The sequence below is a fragment of the Perca fluviatilis genome, chromosome 3, assembly GCF_010015445.1.
Source record: "Perca fluviatilis chromosome 3, GENO_Pfluv_1.0, whole genome shotgun sequence".
Lineage (NCBI taxonomy): Eukaryota > Metazoa > Chordata > Actinopteri > Perciformes > Percidae > Perca > Perca fluviatilis.
Window position 1 is genome coordinate 38,086,232 of NC_053114.1, and position 21,121 is coordinate 38,107,352.

At 40.1% G+C, this 21,121-nt stretch overlaps 1 protein-coding gene across 1 annotated transcript in view; it reads right to left on the bottom strand.

Moving 5' to 3' along the window:
• Window positions 1-7,376, bottom strand: part of LOC120556171 (collagen and calcium-binding EGF domain-containing protein 1-like) — a 37,157-nt gene extending 29,781 nt beyond the window's left edge. Inside the window, exons 1-2 of the mRNA XM_039795587.1 lie at window positions 7,028-7,376; window positions 3,995-4,075 (exon numbers count right to left, since the gene is read on the bottom strand). Of these exons, the coding sequence (XP_039651521.1) occupies window positions 3,995-4,075; window positions 7,028-7,140 (194 nt within the window). The 5' untranslated portion in view covers window positions 7,141-7,376. The remainder of the gene's footprint in view (window positions 1-3,994; window positions 4,076-7,027) is intronic.
• Window positions 7,377-21,121: the final 13,745 nt, after the last annotated feature.

Below are 21,121 nucleotides of genomic sequence, written 5' to 3' on the forward strand. Positions count from 1 at the left end.
TGAGAACATGAAACAGCCAGAACAATAGAAATGTAGAAATCGAGCTGATTCACCCTCATCGCTGTGAAAGCCACAGCGGAGGAGGAGGAGACCTGCGGCCGGCAAGGTCTTTGTTTAGATGGTGAGAGCAGTGAGGGTTTACTTCTGCTCAACACCACAAAACCCTCTGAGACAGAGACATTACATTCACATTTTAGGCATGTAGCCTAACAGTCTTATCCACAGAAGAAGACGACGTCAAGACCGGGAAGATCGACATTTCCAGCAACCAAGTGCAAGAAGTATAAAGAGTCAAAGTTCATGACAGCAGGTTGGACAAATTTAATACAGGCAGTTTCTATTGGGACACACACATATTCATAAGAAATTGTTCTATATTTCTTAAATATCTCTGTTAGATTTTTTTTTATAAAATCTCATACATCATGTTAAGTGCTGCCATTATTTAAGTACCATAAGTACCATAATTTGCTTCATTGTTTTGATAGCAACTTAGCCCACTTTCTTTGGAAAGGTGTGAATTTTTTCCAAATGGTTAACATGTCATCTTCAATCAACTCTTGAAATATAACCGTTTCCCAGATTGTTTGAATGTGAGAGAGTAGTGCCAGGTGAAGGAATAAGAGAAGAAAACCAGAAATGATTGGAAAATGTCCAGCCTGTCTGAACACGGCAGAGCTGTTGGTAAAGATTAGTCTGTTAGACTGACCAGGTCCGGGTCAAATACAGTTTAAAAACGTCAATTGTCCAATCAAAGCTTAGCAACCGTAACTAAGCACGGCAGGCCTGTCAAGCTTAGGATTTCTCCGCATGCGTTGCAGTTGCTGTAGTAGTATCGCCCCTCCAAAACCAAAAACATAAGAGCAAAAGTAGGCTATAAGAAATTGATTGAACACTGTGCTTATCTGCTCTAAACTAAGATGCACAGGCCTACAGCTAACTACCTTACTACCAACAGTGCTAACCAAGTGTTACTTCCAAGGCCAAAAAGCACATCATTAATTAACTACATTTGTAAGAGGAGTTAAGCCCTGTTCCCGACAAGCACATACACTGTGTAGTGTGGGAGAGACTTCAGACATTTGGTCCAAAGTTTACTGGAGCACACAGACTTCCGGCTACAAACTTTAGGGTGCATCTTTATACACTGTGTAGTATTTCTCCACTGAGGACGCAGGCCATGGATGAGTTCGGAGTTCATGCTAACGTTAGGAGCTTTGTTCTGCTCTAAGTGAGGAAGCATCTTTATCCTAAATTTTTTAGCCCTACATCATGTATGCAGCCAATAGCCATCAAGTGCATATTTAAAACCTCTTTCTTGTTTGGATACGACGTAGCTGTAAACATTAAAACATTTGGCTGCAGACAATATTTTCAAACTGACTCATTAAGCTCACGATAACACAATTTGCTAGCTAACATGGGGGTCATCACTATGTTTCTATGGTCCTGTTCTCAAATAACCTGAAATGCCAGATGATTTCATACACAGAACCATCTAAGAAGCTGTCATTGTAAACTGTTTGTGCACTTTCAAAAAAAAGCAGGTGATTGGATGACTGTCATGTCCGCCGTTGTTGTTTTGAACGAAAAGTCGTGGCCTTCACGCACACATGGACCACGCACGTAGCAGCCAGTGGCTCCTGATTGGTTCGGTCTGCTGCCGTTCGGACACGAACGGATTACTTAAAGCCTGACAAGACGGATTTTCGTCTGATATGCGATCCTGCGATTCTCACGTGATCTTGTGGTATCGCGAGAATCCAGCTGCCGTGCAATGTAAATGCTCACAGGGTCCTACATAGAGTTTCAAATTGTGGGTTGAAAGCGGAGACTCACGCAATCACGGTTAAATTTAACCTTGTGAAATGACGTACCATTCCAATATACGTCCTTCCGAAGTTGTTCTGTTGCTTTTCTTCTTTGTTGAGTTGGTCCAGTCTAGTGTTGAGTTTGGAGCATGTATGTCTCTTGATATAAACTAACATTGTAAGAGATTGGTAAGGGCTACTGAATCTTCGCAATAGAAACGCTCCCCTAGCTAGCTACACCAGCTTAAATCTTCCATCAAGATTTGGCACATTTGGTTAAAATGACAAATGTCAATCCTGCTTTTGTCTGACTAAGTTATTTAGATAGTACACCTCCTTTGTGAAACTGGCCTCAGACCTACATTAAGAAGTAAACATCCAACCAGACAAACTACAACTTAAACTTTCAGTCTGTCCAAAAAAATGGAAATATGTGATGGCCGCTTCATCAGCCTTATCTGTACAACATACTGCTCTCATTGAAACAACATTGAAAGTAATATTTATGGACAGACACAATGGATCAATCTGGTCGTTCCTGAAGTCATTTGCAAAAATCAATTTGATCCAGGTCTTCGCTGGACTGCCTTGAGAAACATGGCAAGGAAAATGCAACCTCATCTAATCCACCTTCTCCTGCAGCACACATCTCTTGTAGAGCCGGAAATTAAACAAGACGCAGAGCCTGTTACAGTCTAACCTTGACAGTAAACAGATCAGATTGTCTGGCCTCACACAAGACCTGGTGCCTCATTTATTAAAGGATCCTCTTACAACCAAATCCAAGCCAAAGTTTGGCTTCACAATAGTTATCTAAACGTCAAAATGAGGGATTTACATTGATTTTCTCCTGTTGTGTACAATGTATCATGAGCTAAAAGTCTTACAACCTGCCACAGCATCTTTGCATTGGATTTATTTATTTCCTTCAACCTTTGTTTCAAGATGCTCATAAAATATGATATCAAAGGGATTTTGAAAAGATAGAAGAGCAAGAAAGGAACCAATTTCATCAAGAAATATTTCATACCTTTCAAAAACTGCCCCATATTCCTCTCATACTGTATATCATCATTGTTGCATTCGCCCATTACAAAAACACTGATGATTCAATAGTTAAACCAAATTTGGTGTTGGTAATCACTATAAGCAGTCTGTAGTCCATGTCTTCCTGTAGATAGATACAGTGCAATAGAAATAATAAAAATAGCTTATCACATTCTCTTCTGCCAGACTACTTGTACTTTTTAGGTTATAATGCAGGCCTAACTCCCTGAGGGGGATGCCTTCCCTAAATGTTTTAGCTCTGGATCCAAGCCGAAGAAGTTTAAGGACAAATTATGTTTTACAAGCAAGGTTGGTACAAGTTAGTTCAGTGCAGAGGAAAACTGCAGGACAAGGAAAGAAATAAATAATATTAGTCCCTTCTATTTTCCAAAATCTAACACTAACAAACTAACATAAAGTTAGAAAAACATATGGTAAGACATTTTAGAGTGTGGTTTAGTTATCAAAGACAGTGAGGAATACAAGCTATGTACCAAAAAAATAAAAAAAAGATTCTTAACTTTTAAATTAAGAATTTAATTTATACACAAACAAAAAAAAACATTTTTTGAGACAATTATGTAGTTGAGATGCGAGTATGGGTTTTATCCTGTTAATAACATGTAAAGTTCCCGGGAGAGAAGAGCAGGAAAAACATGGCACAATGTCGTGTTGTTTGTGAATGTATTGTGTTCATGCATGTGTGTGTATGTGTGTGTGTGTGTGTGTGTGTGTGTGTTGACAGGAAAAAGTGTGGGGTCTTCTTGTGTGGGGATGATGAATTTCAACACTGCATCTTCAGTGAAGATCATCATTCAGTCTCTGAGTGATGATCTTCAGGAAATTATTATTTCTCTCTCCCAAATGGATATATAGTTTCCAAAAGGGGGATATACAGTGTGGAGTTCTGGTAATGACACAGCTGGGTGGTTTAGTGGTTACAGAAACCATAGCCCCAGAAAGTTTCTGGATCAATCCTTCTTACAGGCATCAGCAGCCACTTGTCCTGTCAAAGTGTCCTTGAGCAAATCACTGTTCTGGGAAAGGCAGTCAGCTGAATACCTAAATATAAATGTATAGTGTAACTCCCTGTTGTTTCACCCAGCTGTGAACCAAGGGACAGTTGGGAGTCTTACCTGAAACAAGTTCTGTTCTTCCCCCCAGCTCTGACACAGGGATACTCCACGGTCAAGATCTTACTAGCTGGACACTCCGCTCTGAGAAAAGAAAGATGCATTGGAAACAAATGTGATCAACTGGTACTTTATTTATTTAAATTTTAAATTTTTTTAAACTGTTTTCCAGCAGTTCCATATTATGAAAAAGATGGGGAGTGACATGATGGGGAGTGACATGCGACAAAGGTCCAGGACTGGACGTAAACAGGGGACGTTGCAATTCATGGTCAGCCCTTTTAACCCAAGGCCAAGGGGGTAAAACCTCAAAAGTACTTTGAGATAAATGGCTACATTATACAGTATTGTACATACAGTACATGGCATTAGAGTCCGACCGATGCTGGAGTTTTGAGGCCGATAGCGACGTAAATATTTGAAAACTCAGGGAACAATACATTGGCTGGTATATTGATTTGCTGCTTTTCTTTGTTTTCTATCCATAAATCACCAAAATCATCATAAAATAAATATGGGTTTTAGACGGTTTGTTTTGATTACTTCACCATGGCCTCTGCAAAAACCTGTGACAGGCATTTTTCACTATTTCAACATTGTCTGGGCCAAAAGGTAAATAAATAAAACAAGCTTGATCCTGAACATAATCCGGATCAATTGATAATGAAAACAACTGTTACGGTAGTTGCAGCCCTATTTTCCATGAGAATCCCATAAATATGGGGTTTGGGCTGTTTGTTTGATGACTTCATCGTGGTCTCTGCAAAACTGTGACAGGCATCCTTCAAAAAATGTGATGGTCCAAACATTTAATCTGATAATCGAAAAAAATAAAAATTGGCAGAACAATCAATTGTTAGTTGAAGCCGTAAAACACATAAACAAACATTTTCCACTTGGTTATTAAAGAATCGTGGCCAAGATATACAGAGTGGGACATTTTACAGTTGACACATTTGTCCTAACATGTCAGTGCTCTCTGCTGGAAAAACTATGCAATGGAGACACCTTGACCTCAAACTTTTTCTTGGCATCTCTGTATTCATCTGCCGACATATATGCCGATACTAGGGCTGTAACGATATGCGATATGAAACCGAAATCGCGACACTCCGATCCACGAACCTGTGTCGCGGAGTGAGAAGGCAGAATCACGGCACACCCCTTCCAACTCCCAGAGTTATCCTTCCCGTCCAGATCCAATGCTACCACATCTTACTGTTGTCAGCTCTCATCCCGACTGAAGCCTTGCAGAGCCAGGAGAGGGAGGCAGACAGACAAGGGTGTGCTAGCTGGCTAAATTACCATTAGATTAGTCGTCTATCTATGATACAGTTAAAATTACTGATGAATTCATGGGTTAGCCCAGAGTTGTTAACCGTGGTCAAAACAATCATTCTAAAAATAACTGAGCGTGTTGAACGATGTCCTAATCTTTGTTACCCACCAAGAATTAGCATTGTCAACCAGCACCTTTACAGTAGGAATCAAAGCACTTTTCCTCTTCGGTCCCCTTACAGGTTGGAAGCGGAAATGTCCATTACTGTTACCATTACCATTATTCTTATATCTCATTCGAACGAGTTAATGAACCACTGAAACGATTTTGGAAACATTATTTTAAGCTACAAAAGAATCTTTGGTGTTGGATCGACCAATATTGAAATCAATCAATATCAATAAATAAGGTCTCTGTTGTGTTACTGTGTTGCAAAGTGGCATGTAATCAACGACAAAACGATGCCATGTGGCAAAAAAAAGTTGTATTACATTTACTGAGTATAACTTCATTTATAATGAAACATCATATTTAATAACCTACATGTGTTTTGTGTGCAAAACTCTTATGTAATGTACTAGTAACTAAATCTGTCAGATTAATGTAGTGGAGTAAAAAGTACAATATTATTGTTGTATTGTATATATGTAGCGGAGTAGAAGTAGAAAGTGGCATGGAAAGAAAAGACTCAAGTAAAGTATAAGAACCTCATGTGTGTACTTAAGTAGGCCTACAGTACTCGAGTTAATGTACTTAGTTACATTCCACCACCGGTTATAGAAGGTTTTTATTCAGGTACATTTTACAGCCAGGGACACAATATACACAGTCTATAGTATACTTGGTTTCAACTAAAGACTCCAATGAATATGTAACTACAGTATGAGCTCCATCAATCTCAGTATATAAATGTGAGTTTACACTGAACCTTTAAAGCATAAATCCTAAGGCTCTATATAGCTATATGCGTCCCTTGTCATTTTAAACCAGATGGAGAGAATGTATACAGGCTACATAAAAACCAAGCTAATAAAGTTGTCTTATTGTGGGATTTAACCTGCTGCTCAGCGGTTTGCTCCTCAGTGCTTTCCTCTTCTCCTCAGATTATTGGGCGCATGTGTTCCACTCACATCCTCTCCTCACCTCCTGACCTGCTGTGTATCCACCTTATCTGTCATGTTATGTCTGAGCACAAGTAACATTTGGCTCCCTGCACCGCGACCGATTCCAACCATTTGGAGTTTCCCCTTTGCCTTTTGCATTTCCTTGAAAATCACATTAGATTGGACGCGCTACAGCGGTTCATCCAGGGGTCTCCTATTTGACAGCCTGCTCTCACAGTACGTCGTAAAGAGCAGTAACCAATAAAACAGACCAAATTATATTATGGCTGTTGGCACTGTGTGCTAATCTGACAGGGAAATACTGGTTTTGAGTTTAAATTTAAAAAAAGACGAAACAATGCGAGCGGTAGATGTTCCCAAAGTGTTTACAGAGCTTTAATCTCACATTCATCTTTGAAAAAGACACATCAGTAAACTCTTATACAGATGGTGTGGTTCAAGTTGAAAAAACATACCAATGAATGTCTTGTCGAGGCTTTTCGTGGAGTTTTGCGTCATGATGAAACCCCGAAATTTGTAAACCACATATGCCTGATTAAACTTAATATGGATGATGGCTTCATCATACTGCCGTTCATTCACAAAAGACCGAGGTATTTTTTTGGATCCTCTAATCAGGTCCGTGAGACTTACCTCGAGGTGTCCACTGTAAGCGTCGTCCTGATAGAGCTGGCCCCAGATCCCCACAGGAAAACAACACAGATAGCGCCAAATGGTAAAAGAGTCGCACCATAAAGTTGACCCATGTCCCCTCTGCGCTCCGGGACAGATGATGTGTTCAGGGATAAAACGCCTTCACATCAGCAAAACGCTAATGTTTTCATCCGCCAGTGACCCGCGCGGGTAGTAATATCAAAATATCAGAAATCCTTGTCAAGTATCCCGCAGAGGTGACGCACATGGAGCCTGAGGGATAATAAGTGCTGCATGCGCGGTGCGTCCGGAGCACCGTCCTTAACTTTACGCACTGAGGCAGAGACCCCTTGGAGAGCTACTGAAGGGTTTACAGCCCAGTGGGTTCTCACTATAGTAATCCCTCTGGATTTACATTCCTGCCTTTAAAGAAGAGACTAAGGCACTGCTCATCGGTGGTGATGACGTATATATATACTACTAATAATAATACAAGTAAACATCATCAAATAAATTGAATAGCGCCCTTAATCCCAAAATGTAAATTGATATGCTGATATTTTGAAAGCCAACACATTTATAAATTTTCGAAATAACAAGATCCCAACACACTTATCTGTTAAGTTTGGTTTGGAAAATAGGCTAAGTTTGAAGGGAGGAGGACTCAAAAATATAAGAAAGATTTTAAAAATAGCCTCCATGTAGAGGTCAATTTTCTATGCATAATCATCTGCTCATTATTTCTGTTTTTTTTAATCATACTTGCAATCACAGCCTAATTACTTGAGCTGTAAGTTCAAAGTTGGCCTGCATGTAGACTGCTATTTGATTAACCCAGCACACAATGTACATTATTTTTTTTTTCACATGATTATGATGAATTGCAATATCCACATTAACATCTCAACACTAATGAACTCATGCAAGCCCTGTTGCTTGTACATGTTCGTTTCTTTTTATTAGTCCTGAAAAGATTATTCTTCATTACTTTCACAGGTCTTTCATATTACTGTGAAATACATAATGTCTGTACTGGCCAGCTAAGAAGGTGCTGAGTCTTTATTCGTCTGCTTGACATATGGTTAATATAAAATAACATTAATACAAATTAGAGCCTACCCTGAATAAGTAATTGAATGGCCTACAGAAACAATCCTATAGTAATCCTGTAATACATTTTAGTGGCATATTACACATACATCCCTGCAGAACTGTTATTCAGTAATGTATATACTAATACTTTCATATAAGATTAAAGAAATGGCATTAAGTAGAATAAGGTATCATTTCACACAGAGTATCACACACAGCACAAGTCCCTTTCTGATTAAAAACACTTTGTTGTCCCTGAATATGATATTTTCTTCAGGGTGATTTGGTTGCCAGTTGCATTACTGGAGTTCCTGATGATTCCTCAGAAGAAATAAAGGGTTATTCCGTTGTTGTGACATCAAATCTGACCAATAGTCACCTCAGTAGAAAGCGCAGAGCAGTGGTCAGTGGATGGTCAGGCGATGTTAGGTAACTCTGTACTCAATGGTCTCTTACGGTGCATGGGGTTCTTGGCCACCGTTCAATAGAAACAGCTGGTTTTATTCACCACAAATGAATCATGTTAGAAATACACATGCACTCACTTACACACATACTGTATACATGCATGCACACGGTAACTTGGTCTTCTAGCACATCAAATTAAACTGCATGGTCTCCTTTGGCTCCATTCCCTCTAGAATCAAATGAATTCATAAAATATATAAAGCAACATTATAAAAGAACCACAGCAAAAGGCAGCTGTTGAAATGGCAGTCTCTGCTTCATTATTACGACCACACAGGTCACGTTTTCTCTTGTTCCCACGAAGGAGAGTCTCCTTTCTTGGTTTACTTTGGTTGTGGTTTTTATTTGGTGTTTTTCTATCTGCTTATAAGCAGACTGAAATAAATGTGTTTTTCATTGAGAGCTGGGGCCACCTTCTGCCTAGCGACCACCTTCATATCATTCCTGGATAAAACTGCCAAATTGTGGAACACATAAAAGCCAATACCTTTAGAGGGGATTCTAAACTTGTGGCATAGAATGGGCACAGCTTTGTTGCTCATCACCTTAAGCCACTGTGAATATGGTGCATTTACCACTTAGTACCACTTACTACTAATCAGCTAACATAACAATTAAAGTTCCCAGTGGACTATTTAAGGCATGCACTGTTAGTACTGATCTGATGAAGACACTGAGCAAATTGCACTAATTGCGATTGGGAATTTTGTTATGATTTGACAGTTGAAACAAAGCCATTTTCTAGACCACGTGTCAAACTCAAGGCCCGCGGGCCAAATTCGGCCCTTTGCACGTTTTGATCCGACCCGCATATATCACTTTCGCTTCACAATACATTTTGGCCCTCCTAGTTGTACGCCAAACCAAAAAGAAAAGAAAACGTTTTTTAAAACTGTATTTACGCGACACTCAAACCAGAATTTGTCAGTTCTTTTGACTTTGAGACTCAGAAATTTCCCACAGAAGCAGATAGTTTGCATTTTCAGGCTGTGAAACAGGTTGCTTTGACTCAGCTCTGCGGTAGCCTACTTTTAAAAAGTAATCAGAATGATTGTTTGGCTTGGTTTTTGCTGACTTTTTAAGGGCTTTATGTCAACCAAACTGTAAGTTAAACAATATGGGACATGCCATCATACAATCGAAAATATTTTCCTTTTTCAACTAAATAAAAGCATGTCAATAAACTATACATTTCTGGCCCTAGATGTGATTCTCATAGCGTGGCCCTTGGTGAAATTGACAACCCTGTTCTACACCATTCAGTTCAGACCAGTTTCTCCTACCTCCTGGGACTCCTGGGAAAAGTGTGCATTAAATGAAAATAATAATAATCTTTTTAGCCATTTAACACCAACTTGTCTACTAAAAGACACACTAAATCATGACTGTCTTTTTTTGCGTTTTTTTTCTGATATAATCTAGAACTTTCAAGTACTTTCATTGCAGGAACCAATGAGTTTTTAGCAACAACACACCATCAACAAAACTCAAATGACATCAGGAGTACTTCAAGGATGTGTGTTATTTCCATTCTTATTTTTGCCCTACATTAGCTTCAGGAGCACAGGCCTTGATGATAATATCTCTGTTGAGTATGTGAAAGACATTAGCCTCTCTAGAAGCCTTATCTTTTTAAGTCTCTTCTTTCAGACAAGTCCATGCAAGTGGAATTTCAGCATCTGCACATGTGAAAAGGTATGACCCTGAATGGCTGAAGGAGGTAAGAGTTACAAATTCCTTGCATGTAATACATGTTTTGTTGTTGTTGTTGTTGTAGTATCTGGGTGGAGAGTTTATGGCTCCAATTGCTCATGTGATGAAGAGGCATCAAAGCTCCTTCATCAGTTCAAAGTACTGACCCACGCAAGTATGTCAGTTGATGACCTACTGATGGTGTTGGTGCAAGTTTAGATCATCAAACAGGGAACTGCCCCAAATCACTGCAATCTCTCAGCTCAAGGGTGTGATGAATCCATCCCTCCCACCGCATGGCCTTCACTCATACAGAACTGGGAAAGTATTCCCTCCATCAGGACACCGCATGTCCAGCCGTCTGCTTTTACACACTGCAGTCTTTAACTTCAACTTTGACTCTGATAAGCTTGACGCCTTCTACTCTTTTTCAAAGAAATTGTATGGCTTAGTTCTTTCTTTACCTTTGAATAGACTCCATTTCCCAAACCATTTCTCAAACCATCTCTTCAATGTTGTGCTGTCAGTCTTTTTTAAGAGCCGGTGTCCCCTTTCATAAAGTAAGAAGTCTTATACACTGCAGACATTACACAATGTTAAGAGAGAGGATACTGCACGCACTTTTGTAGTTTTTGGCATTCATTGATATTTAATCCAGTCAAACTCCTGCACATCAGAGACATATTTGTAATCTTAGAAAATGACTGTGACTAATTCTATTTTCTCTATTCTCTTTTCTCATTATGCTTTTTGTCCTTACAGTCCGTCATTAAATGCATTGGACAAGTAACATTTCTCAGTCTCTATTCGTAATAAAATCTCCCTTGCTTGAAAAACATCTCCCTTGCTTGATAAACGTAACACAAGTGTCATAAACTCATGTCACAGAGCTGCACAGAGATAACTTATTTTTACATGTGTGCTCGAAGGGACCTCTCTTCATCTGTGTGATTTATTCATAATTAATAGTCTTTTACTGCCATTAGCAACACCCCCCATCGAACACTGCTTGTCAATAAAATACTGACAGGGAGAGCAAACATGGCCAAAGTTTTCATTTCTTCCATGTTGATATGTTGCTGCAATTCTGTTTCTATTGCAATGTAGTTCTGTTGCTTGGAAACTGAGGGAGATTCAGAAATATGAGCGCCGCATGCCTTTCTTATCAAGTAGTAAACACCTGACTGTTCAAGCCAAATAACACAGAAGTGATCCATCAGTGTCGGAACTGATCATGTGGAAGGAAAACCTCTTTTGTAATACGACGTACATTGCACAACTCAAACGTTTTGGTGTCGGTTTATGTTTAGCAGACACAAAAGTTAATAAATTGACATTTGGCTGACCTTTGGACACATGCTTTGACTTGCTTTTTTATATCTTTACGTCATAATTTTTTGACAATTTGTTGGTTTTATTACAACAGACAGCAATGGATTTAGCAGAGCCTGTTCCACAGACTACACTTTTTAAATATCTTCACCGGGTCTCATTGTTACATTTTCAGAAGGAGTTGAAGTCAAGGTGTCATGTAGTACAGCATTTATTCTCACACTAACACAGACCTGGGGCCTTTGCTCCACCGGGACCATGTATGAACTTGAACGCAGCGGCATCACTTCTTATTGTTTCATGAAATTCAAACTGGAAAAAGTACATTTCTTTCCTGGTTATAAAAAGCTCTAGAGATGTGGCACAGCCAATGGAAAATTATTTTTTGGTTTACTTTAAAAGTCCTCCCACCTTCCAACTGCTGTTCAACATCTGACTTTCCACTTGAGAACCAGCTCTCTTTTGGAAAATGTTATTTTTAATACAGGTTTGCTGTGTTGACTAAAGGTAAAATTCATGTACAGTCAAATCATTTCATACAAATTTCCTAGAACTGTCAAACTACTCAAATCTCTCAGTTTCCCATTTTTTTGTCTGCAGTATATCACTGTAAACTATTAAATCCTGTCTCCTGCATTTCGTCTACAGAGACAGGTTTCCAAGCAACATTATTTGGAGATGTGCACACATGCAAGGGGTAGTAAACAAATCAGAATGACTGACAGCTCATAGTGAACATGAAAAGTTATTTTTATGCCTTAAAGGTCCCATATCATGATCATTTTTAGGTTCATACTTGTGTTTTGGGTTTTTACTAGAACATGTTTGCATACTTTTATGTAAAAAAAAACAACAACCTTATACTGTCTGTTTGAATATACCCAAAGCCCGTCTATGGAAATACTTTTCACTCCCTATTCAGCACCATTGTACCGAATTTGGTTGCAGTTCCAACAGAGTTCCACTGGGGGTGATCGCAGGCGAGTGCTAAATTAATGGGACTCTATGGAGCTAGACGGCAAAATTTGCCTCCTTCGGCTGATTTTCGTTGAGAAATCTGAGATTTGATTGTAGTTTTTGTCAGTTTTTGCCATGTTGAATCATGTTCAACATGGATTATAGGTTGAAATTTGAATGAATGAGTACTTATGTCCTTTTGTTTTCTTACAGGTTGAGTTGCATAACACACTAGCATTCTGCTAATGAATGGTCAGTGAAAGAGTAAGATTTATATATTTGAATGGGACAATGCACATTAATCAACATTTCTGTAAATGCGCCAGTGTCGCCACAGTCGACTAATTTTATACATGTCTTTATGGTGGGAAGAAACCGGAACACACAGAAGCACAGGGAGAACATGCAAACTCCACACAGAGTGTGGAGTTTGCATTTTCTACAGGGACCCATTCGAACCCAGAACCTTCTTGTTGTGAGGCAGATGTGCTAACCACTGAGCTGCCCGATTACAACAAGAGATCCCGCTTGATGACATCCGAAGCAGAACCAGAATGTCAGAGTGAATATTTCGGCGTGGTCTTTAAAACATTAGCAAACCTCTTTCTAGCATGTGTATTGACAGGGAGAGCCTAACCTGTCAGCTGTGCTGTCGATGCCTCGAGAGAAAAAAGGAAGTGACTCAGAGCTTGCCGTGAAGCAGTATCTCTGGATGTATGACATCATTGACATTTTAAAAGGCTTTTTAGAACAAAAAATCCACTTTAAAAAAAACGTAACACTCAGCAGTTTGTATTTTCTTAGCCTCCCCTTTTGAAAGCAACATTCAAATTACTAGACAAAAAATTATATCCTGAGAAAAGTGGATTTTAAGGGGTATAACTTCATAGAGTCCCATTCATTCTGCACTCGCCTGTGCACGCCCCAAGTGGAACTCTGGTGGAACTGCAACCAGTTCAGAAGCCGGGAGTATCGAGAGAGTGAAACTTCTTCTTTTCTTTGATATACCTGTATTCACCCTCTCTGTTGATTGAGCATTTTGATACTTTCACAGTATTTATGTAGCACCTCAACCTTCTTTATAATCAAAAAAGACATGGAAGTCTCGCTTTTCACAATATGGGACCTTTATAAGTGTAAGAATAGACATGACACAGTGGCAACGTGTTTTCTACCCTTCTGATTAGCACGCTTTCTCAGTAAATTCATTGTGAAATACAGTCCTAGCCAAAGCCATTCATGAAATGTTCGTGTATGACGTAATGGTGGAGATAAATTGCCATAATCAAAAGCTGGTTTCTGGCTAAAAGTTTTCTCAGCAGCTCACACCCTTTCTCCCATGTGAATTCACACTGCAATTGTGCCCCCTTTAAATCCTACACCTACTGTACCTGCACAAGCTCCTATGATTTATAATTTGTAGAACGCTTTCAAAGGGAGAGTTTCTTTTACTCTCACAGGTGCACCCAGCAGTCAGCAGCTGAAAACACAACCACTTTAAAAGCAAGTCCGGCTTCGACATAACTCAGACCTCAACACATGTCGCACCGTGCAGCACTTCAGCCATGTGCTGAACCTCTGTCAACTGTGATGGATTTGGCTCAGCTCGGCGGATGATGACGTGATAAAGTAGAAAAAAGAACGACAACAGTAAAGGAAGATTCTGGGGACAAATTACGAAACATCTGTTTCAAAGCCTGAGCATTGTGTTATCACAGGTGAGATGCTGCGAGACATCAGGCTGCGATGTAATGGGGAACAAAAACGTTGCAATGTTGGAACCGGTTCATTCAAACTATAATTTGATAATTTGCTTGCTTATTGTGTCCGTCACATGATGCCCTCTGGCACCAACATTTTCAATGAGGGATCAATTGAAATTAAAAATTTTGTTATTTTCAGACAGAGACAGGCTAGCTTTCCCCCCCTTTTTCCACTCTTTGTACCCTAAGTTAACCAGCGTGGGTTGTAGCTTCTTATTCAGTGTCCAGAAGAGAGCTATCGATCTTCACATCTAAAAAGAAAGACAAGAAATTGAATATGCCGATTTAACCAAAATGTGAAAATATTCCTTTAAAGGCAATTAAAGGCAAAAAAAAGTATTTGTATAGCACATTTCAGCAACAGGGTAATTCAAAGTGCTTTACATAAAACATTAAAGAAGAGTTAAAAACAATTTAAAATATAAAAATGACAGTGCAGTATAGGAAATTAACAATTATTTAAAGAAAGGCAGCATCAAAAAGATTTAAGCCTTGATTTAAAAGAACTGAGTGTTGCAGCGGACCTGCAGTTTTCTGGGAGGAGTTTGTTCCAGATATGTGGAGCATAAAAACTGAACGCTGATTCCCCCTGTTTAGTTCTGACTCTGGGGACAACAAGTAGACCTGTCCCAGATGACCTGAGAGGTCTGGGTGGTTCATAATGTAGCAGCAGGTCAGAAAAGTATTTTGGCCCCAAACCGTTCAGGGCTTTATAAACCAACAGAAGTATTTTGAAATCAATTCTTTGAGGGACAGGAAGCCAGTGTAAAGACTTCAGAACTGGAGTGATGTGATCCACTTTCTTGGTCTTAGTGAGGACTCGAGCAGCAGCTTTCTGAATCAGCTGCCGGATTAATTTTAAAGTGAGACCTGTAAAGACACCGTTACAGTAGTCGAGTCTACTAAAGACCAAATCCTGCTGAGACATACAGTAGGTCCTTTAGCCCTTGATATATTCTTAACATGACAATAGGCCGACTTTGTAATTGTCTTAATGTGGCTATTGAAATTCAGGTCTGAGTCCATGACTACAGCACGATCTTTGGCTGTGTCCGTTGTTTTTAACATTGTCGATTGAAGCTGAGCGCTCGCTTTTAATTGTTCCTCTTTTGCTCCAAAACCTCAGTTTTTTGTTCATCACCTCCAACATGAGCAATAGCAATATCTAGCTTGCCTGATGGAATAAACAAATAAAAAGAGCACTACCTGCGGAAACTCAGTCCTTATCAATGCAATATTTTAGGTAAAACATGTCACAATGTTTTTGTTTTTTACAAGAGGTGCAGTGTAGATTAGAAATACCACTACAATGAGATATCACTAAAGTCAGACAATAAGGAAATAAAAGATGACAACTTTAATTTACTGAGAGAAGTGCAAAAGACTGTTACCAAGGAAGTTCAAGTTGTAGATACAACTTTGAGTTATTGGGCTGAACCACCTGCAGCAACTGTTGCAATAGCACATTACTCCCTAATGGTTTACTTACAGTAGGCTATTAGTTTATCTGTTGAAATTGGGAGGGAATTTATCTTTCACACTCAAAAAAAATCCTGTCCCATGTGTGACCTCCATCAGTCACAGCAGTGGTACTTACACTAAGTGTAAGGGTTTATACTGGCTTAGTGGGAGGGTGTATTTTGATGAATGAAAAGCTGTGTAAACTGATTCAGGTGGGTACCCCTCAACTACATGCTAATCAGTCAGGCCAGAGGGGGATCGCACTGCAGTAGCACCGTGACCCGTGCGAAGAAAGCTCACACTTTGTGTGTGTTCAGTGATCGGTTTAATGGGGTAGAAACGGTGGCTATGTCTGGAATGCCTCCCAACACGCCCGTGACCTCCTCGGACGGGAGGGATTACAAGCTGTGGGAGAGAACGGACCTTCTTTTTTTCACACATATCCTGCGGTCAGACCTGCAGATCAGCAACATCACAAGGCCACAAAGGAAGTCTGTGACTTTTAGGTGCTGCCCTCGACAATTTTTCTGCACATGCAGGTTTACAAGGTTTAAAAAGACCCCCTGACTGACTCTAGTCTGAAAGATCTGCAATACAAATACTTAGGGGGGGGGAAGGAAAACACTATAGTGTTTAGTTTTTTTTGCATCAGGATCTCTATAATGTAGACCTCCTTCACGGGAAAGGTTAAATACTTGATCCTATTGCACTACATGACATTCAAAATCCATAACCAAATGTAGCATACTGTGTGATTGCATTTCATTTCCAGCATGCATTGTCACAGGAATCAGAGCCCTACGTCTGGCAGTGATCTACCACTTTAGCTAAATGGGACCACATGCAGGCAAAAGTCAGATATACGACAGTGAAAAAGTGTGCGTAGTTGGAACGCTATTCTCCCAGCCGAGTTTTAATTTACACTCTGACAGCATGAAGTGGGGAACTGAATGGGGAAAGTGTATAAATCTGTGGACGAAACTGCGAATTAAACAGCTCTGAAAAGATAATGTGAAACCCTTGTCGTGAATCAGGCTGTGCAGTCAGGCTGCACCATACCTAGCACAGCTGTGTGGCCTGGGACAAACATTCCTGCATGCAGTAAGTCACACACAGAGATGGTGGTAGAACACACACAATGGAAAGCACAGGATTATCCATCATTCCATTCACGCTCAAAGGAAATATTTTATGTCTTAACTGACTTTTGGAGGTGACGTCCCAGAGGGAACAGAGACAGGGCGACTAATGGGGCCAGTTTTTCTCTCAGTAATGGTACACTGAGCCAAAGCGAAGGTCTGTTCACTGTCCACTCAGCTCCATGCTTCCCAGGGTAATCGCCATGCTTTAATAAAATGGACAATGTGCTTCCTAGGAACCCAGAGCTACAGTAATTAGATCAACTGGATGACTAACGATGACAAGCAATTCTAATTAGAGCTGCGTACTAAATCTCATTCCCTGTATGTGAGGTCTTGCTACCACACAGTGTCAGCATGTGTTCTGTATGTGCGTGTGGCTGTGTTAGACAAACAATGTGAAATATTGCAAGGGCTCTTAAACTGTGAAAAGAAAAAAATAAGTGGCACTCACAATATCAATCACAGACAGCTGCACAATGTATGTATTGCATTTATGTTTTACCCACCAGCTAGCAGCTAGCAGGGCGAGCTAGCTACCGGCAGGATACAAACAGGGTAGTTGAATTTAAACAATGTCTGAGTTGAAGACGCATCTTGTTGTCATGTAAGGCCCCTGTTCATGTTGCACAGACATTTTAATTGCATTTTGTCTGTTAAGAGGCACAAAGGCACTCTAAAACCTGCCCTGACAACTGCCGTTTTAGCTAAGTGGAAGCTCATAGAGGTAGCTACTCCAGTTTGCTAGGACTGATTCAGGTCGAGTTTTTTTCAATCGAAAGTACTCGCATATTTATAGCGATCAAGATTAAAGGTCCCATGGCATGAAAATTTCACTTTATGAAGTTTTTTAACATTAATGTGTTCCCCCAGCCTGCCTATGGTCCACCAGTGGCTAGAAATGGCGATAGGTGTAAACCGAGCCCTGGGTATCCTGCTCTGCCTTTGAGAAAATGAAAGCTCAGATGGGCCGATCTGGAATCTTCTCCTTATGAGGTCATAAGGAGCAAGGTTACCTCCCCTTTCTCTGCTTTGCCCGCCCAGAGAATTTGGCCAACCCATGAGAGAGAGACATCATGGCTTTCAAATGAGCAAAGTGGCAGTTGGTCAAGGCCACCCCTCCTCTCTCCTACTCAATAGCTACAGACACAGAAATGGCACATACTAAAGCTGCTTACACATATAGCCAACTGCCGACCGTTGACAGAAAAGCCAGTCGAAATGATCAGTCTCCCCGTGTTGGTCCAAAAAGTGCCACAGAACACACCAAAAAGACGAGACGAGACAAGACGTAATACACCTCTATAACAGCAGGCGACGCAAATCTGTAATGTTGCCCAAGAAATGAAAACCGGCAGCTGATTGGACGAACGCGTCACATGGGTTTGTTTTCTCCGGAAATTCAAAGCCTGTCATGGCGGCCGTTCAGATTACGATCTCATATTGTACTAAAATAGTTCACTGAAACATGTTTCTGAGAACATTTTAAGCGAGAAATAGGCCATGCAGTTGCTAAATCTGTCTTCATTTCTGCTCAACAAAGGTCAGTTTAAAAGATTTTCAGTGTCATACTGAGAAATACAGAGAGAGTTGTGTGGAGCTGATAGTCTTAATTAGCTTTGTAGCAACTCATTTGGCAATGGCTTGAATGTAACGGACGTTTATTAATATCAAAAAATTACGCACTAAAGCTTCAAGTCCAATTACCTGATGTGATACTTTTAATTTGCTTATTATAGGGAGTATCAAACAGAGTTATAAAAAGTACAACTTTTCCCCGTATAATTGATACTTCTTTATACTTATTTTACATAAAAATAGGTGATCATATTATAAAATTCAAATTATTGTTATATGTTGTTCCCAACTCTTTTCGCTTGTGACCCCTTACCAAAAAGCTACGTGTCTACGTACAAGGTTACAAGGTCCATTTATTGTCATTCTACAACACAAGGTTGCACAACAAAATGCGAGCTGTTAGTCCCTTAATGCTACACAAGAAAAGAAAAAAAAACTAGGCAGGTTGAATTGAGGAGTCTTACAGCCTGAGGAAAGAAGCTGCTCGGTAGTCTGGTGGTATGGCAACAGATACGTCTGTATCGCTTGCCAAAAGGCAGCGGGATGAACAGGCTGACACTGGGCTGGGTATTATTCTTTGGGCTCTGTGCAGGCACCTCACTGAGATCACTGATACTAAAATGGGCATCAGGGATTTTCTGGGCGGTTTTAATCTCCTGCTGCACAGCTGTCCTGTCCTGGGCTGTGCACACACCATCCCAGTTTGTAATATTTTTAGTCAGGAGGCTTTCTATTGCTCCTCACTAAAAGTTAACATGAACTTTCGCCTTCTGAAGTTTCCCTACAGCCATTTCTGAGGGGCCGCTTGTCATGTTTGTCTATGAGTCTATGAGTTGTTAGCAGTCCTACCAAATTGAAATTTCCCCTTTAAATATTTCATGTCTGTAATGCGCCTGGCCAGCTAACCTGGTAGAGGCTGCGCCCCATGTACAGAGGCTCAGTCCTCGACGCAGCGGCTGCAGGTTAAATTCTGACCTGCTGCCCTTTGCTGCATGTCATTGCCCCTCTCTCTCCCCTTTCATGTATAAGCTGCCAAAGGACTAAAATGCCACAAAAAAATCATTTGGAAAATGGTTAAAATGTAATTGGAACAAACCTGTGCTGTCTTTTTGCAGGTGAGGACAGTCTCCATACAAGTGCACACAGAAGAGGAAAAAGGAAAACGGAGTTCCCATCAGCAGAAACCTGAAGTCCTAACTAACTACTGTAGTTTAACCTTATTCAGTAAAGAGGCTGTATCATAACCTTCATACAGTTGGTAAATGACGGCTCGATTTAAACATTTCGTATCCCTATACATAAAGGCATCAGTTGAAACTGCCTCTCTAATCACAACAGGGTGGCTGCTCTAAATAGGGATTTACAAACCACATTAAAATCAACACGGGTTTGCTGGCTACCACAAGACTAAGCACAACAACCACTTTCTTGTTTATAAAGAAACACTAGCTCTGTTTATGAGGAATTATAAGTATTACTGGAACACGTCTTTGGCCAATCAAAGTGTTTGGTTGAAACTACCTGTTGTTTTACAATTTCCTGTTACTCGCCTTGCTAAAAGAATATACATGCTGAAAATGCAAGACAGACCGGCAGTGTTCCCATGGTCACTGACCTTAATAAAAACCGTGTTCCATAATTTGCTTTATGAGGACCACAAGGCACTTGTCCCTGCATGCAGACTTACAGGTCAAACCTTGGAGACCTGACCGAGGCATTGAGGGCCAATCTAAGATATGTGAGATGCAATATAAACAAATACCGAACAAATTGGACTTCAGGCAACAAATAAATTCTGCAATCTTTAACAAGGCGGGCTTTATTCTAAATAATGAAAATGGGTGGGAAGTGGTGATTTTAACACTGTAAAGGTTCCAGTAAGCAGGAGCAGATGGGTTCAGTGTGTGCAAAATTCATGTGGTAAAGCCTTCTAATTGCTCTCTGTAAATGTTCGCTTTTATTATTTGGCTGACTTTACTGTTCCCTGTAAATGTGGGAGTTTGTGAAATTCGTCAGCGTGGTAAAATGCAGAATGCAAGTACCAAGGAAGTTGTGTCATTAACAAACTATGATTTGAGCAAGCAGCATTTAATCACATTAATCAGAACCATCTGATGATGTGCGACAGTCGGTCTACTGCAGAGAGTGCTGAAGAAGGTAACTGTCCGTTAAAGCTGACGGTGGAGGCCCGTAACACAATACAATTGTCTTTCTAACTCTCTACCTTTGAAGTGAGAAAGCCTTTCTCACCTTTCTCTGAAAGGTAAGAAAAACACATGTACTTCATGAATGCTTTTAAAACCCCATTAAGTTGTGATGTTCAGTATCATTTTTTTTGGGGGGATTTTGAAAATTTAAAAATAACGTTTCACAGTCAGCAGCACAGAGAGTAGAGGTACAAACCTGTTACACACAGTTGGGAGTTTTACATGTCTGTGAATGGGCGTTTCCATTCAAACTGAGGCAAAACATCCTGTAATCCTCCAGTGCACTATATGTAAAGGTTTCATTCTCAATTGATTCTCAATACTCACTTAATTGGCACACTGGAACACACTGCACTGAGGACATACAGTATTTGTGTTCAGTATGTTAACTGTTATTGCATTCAA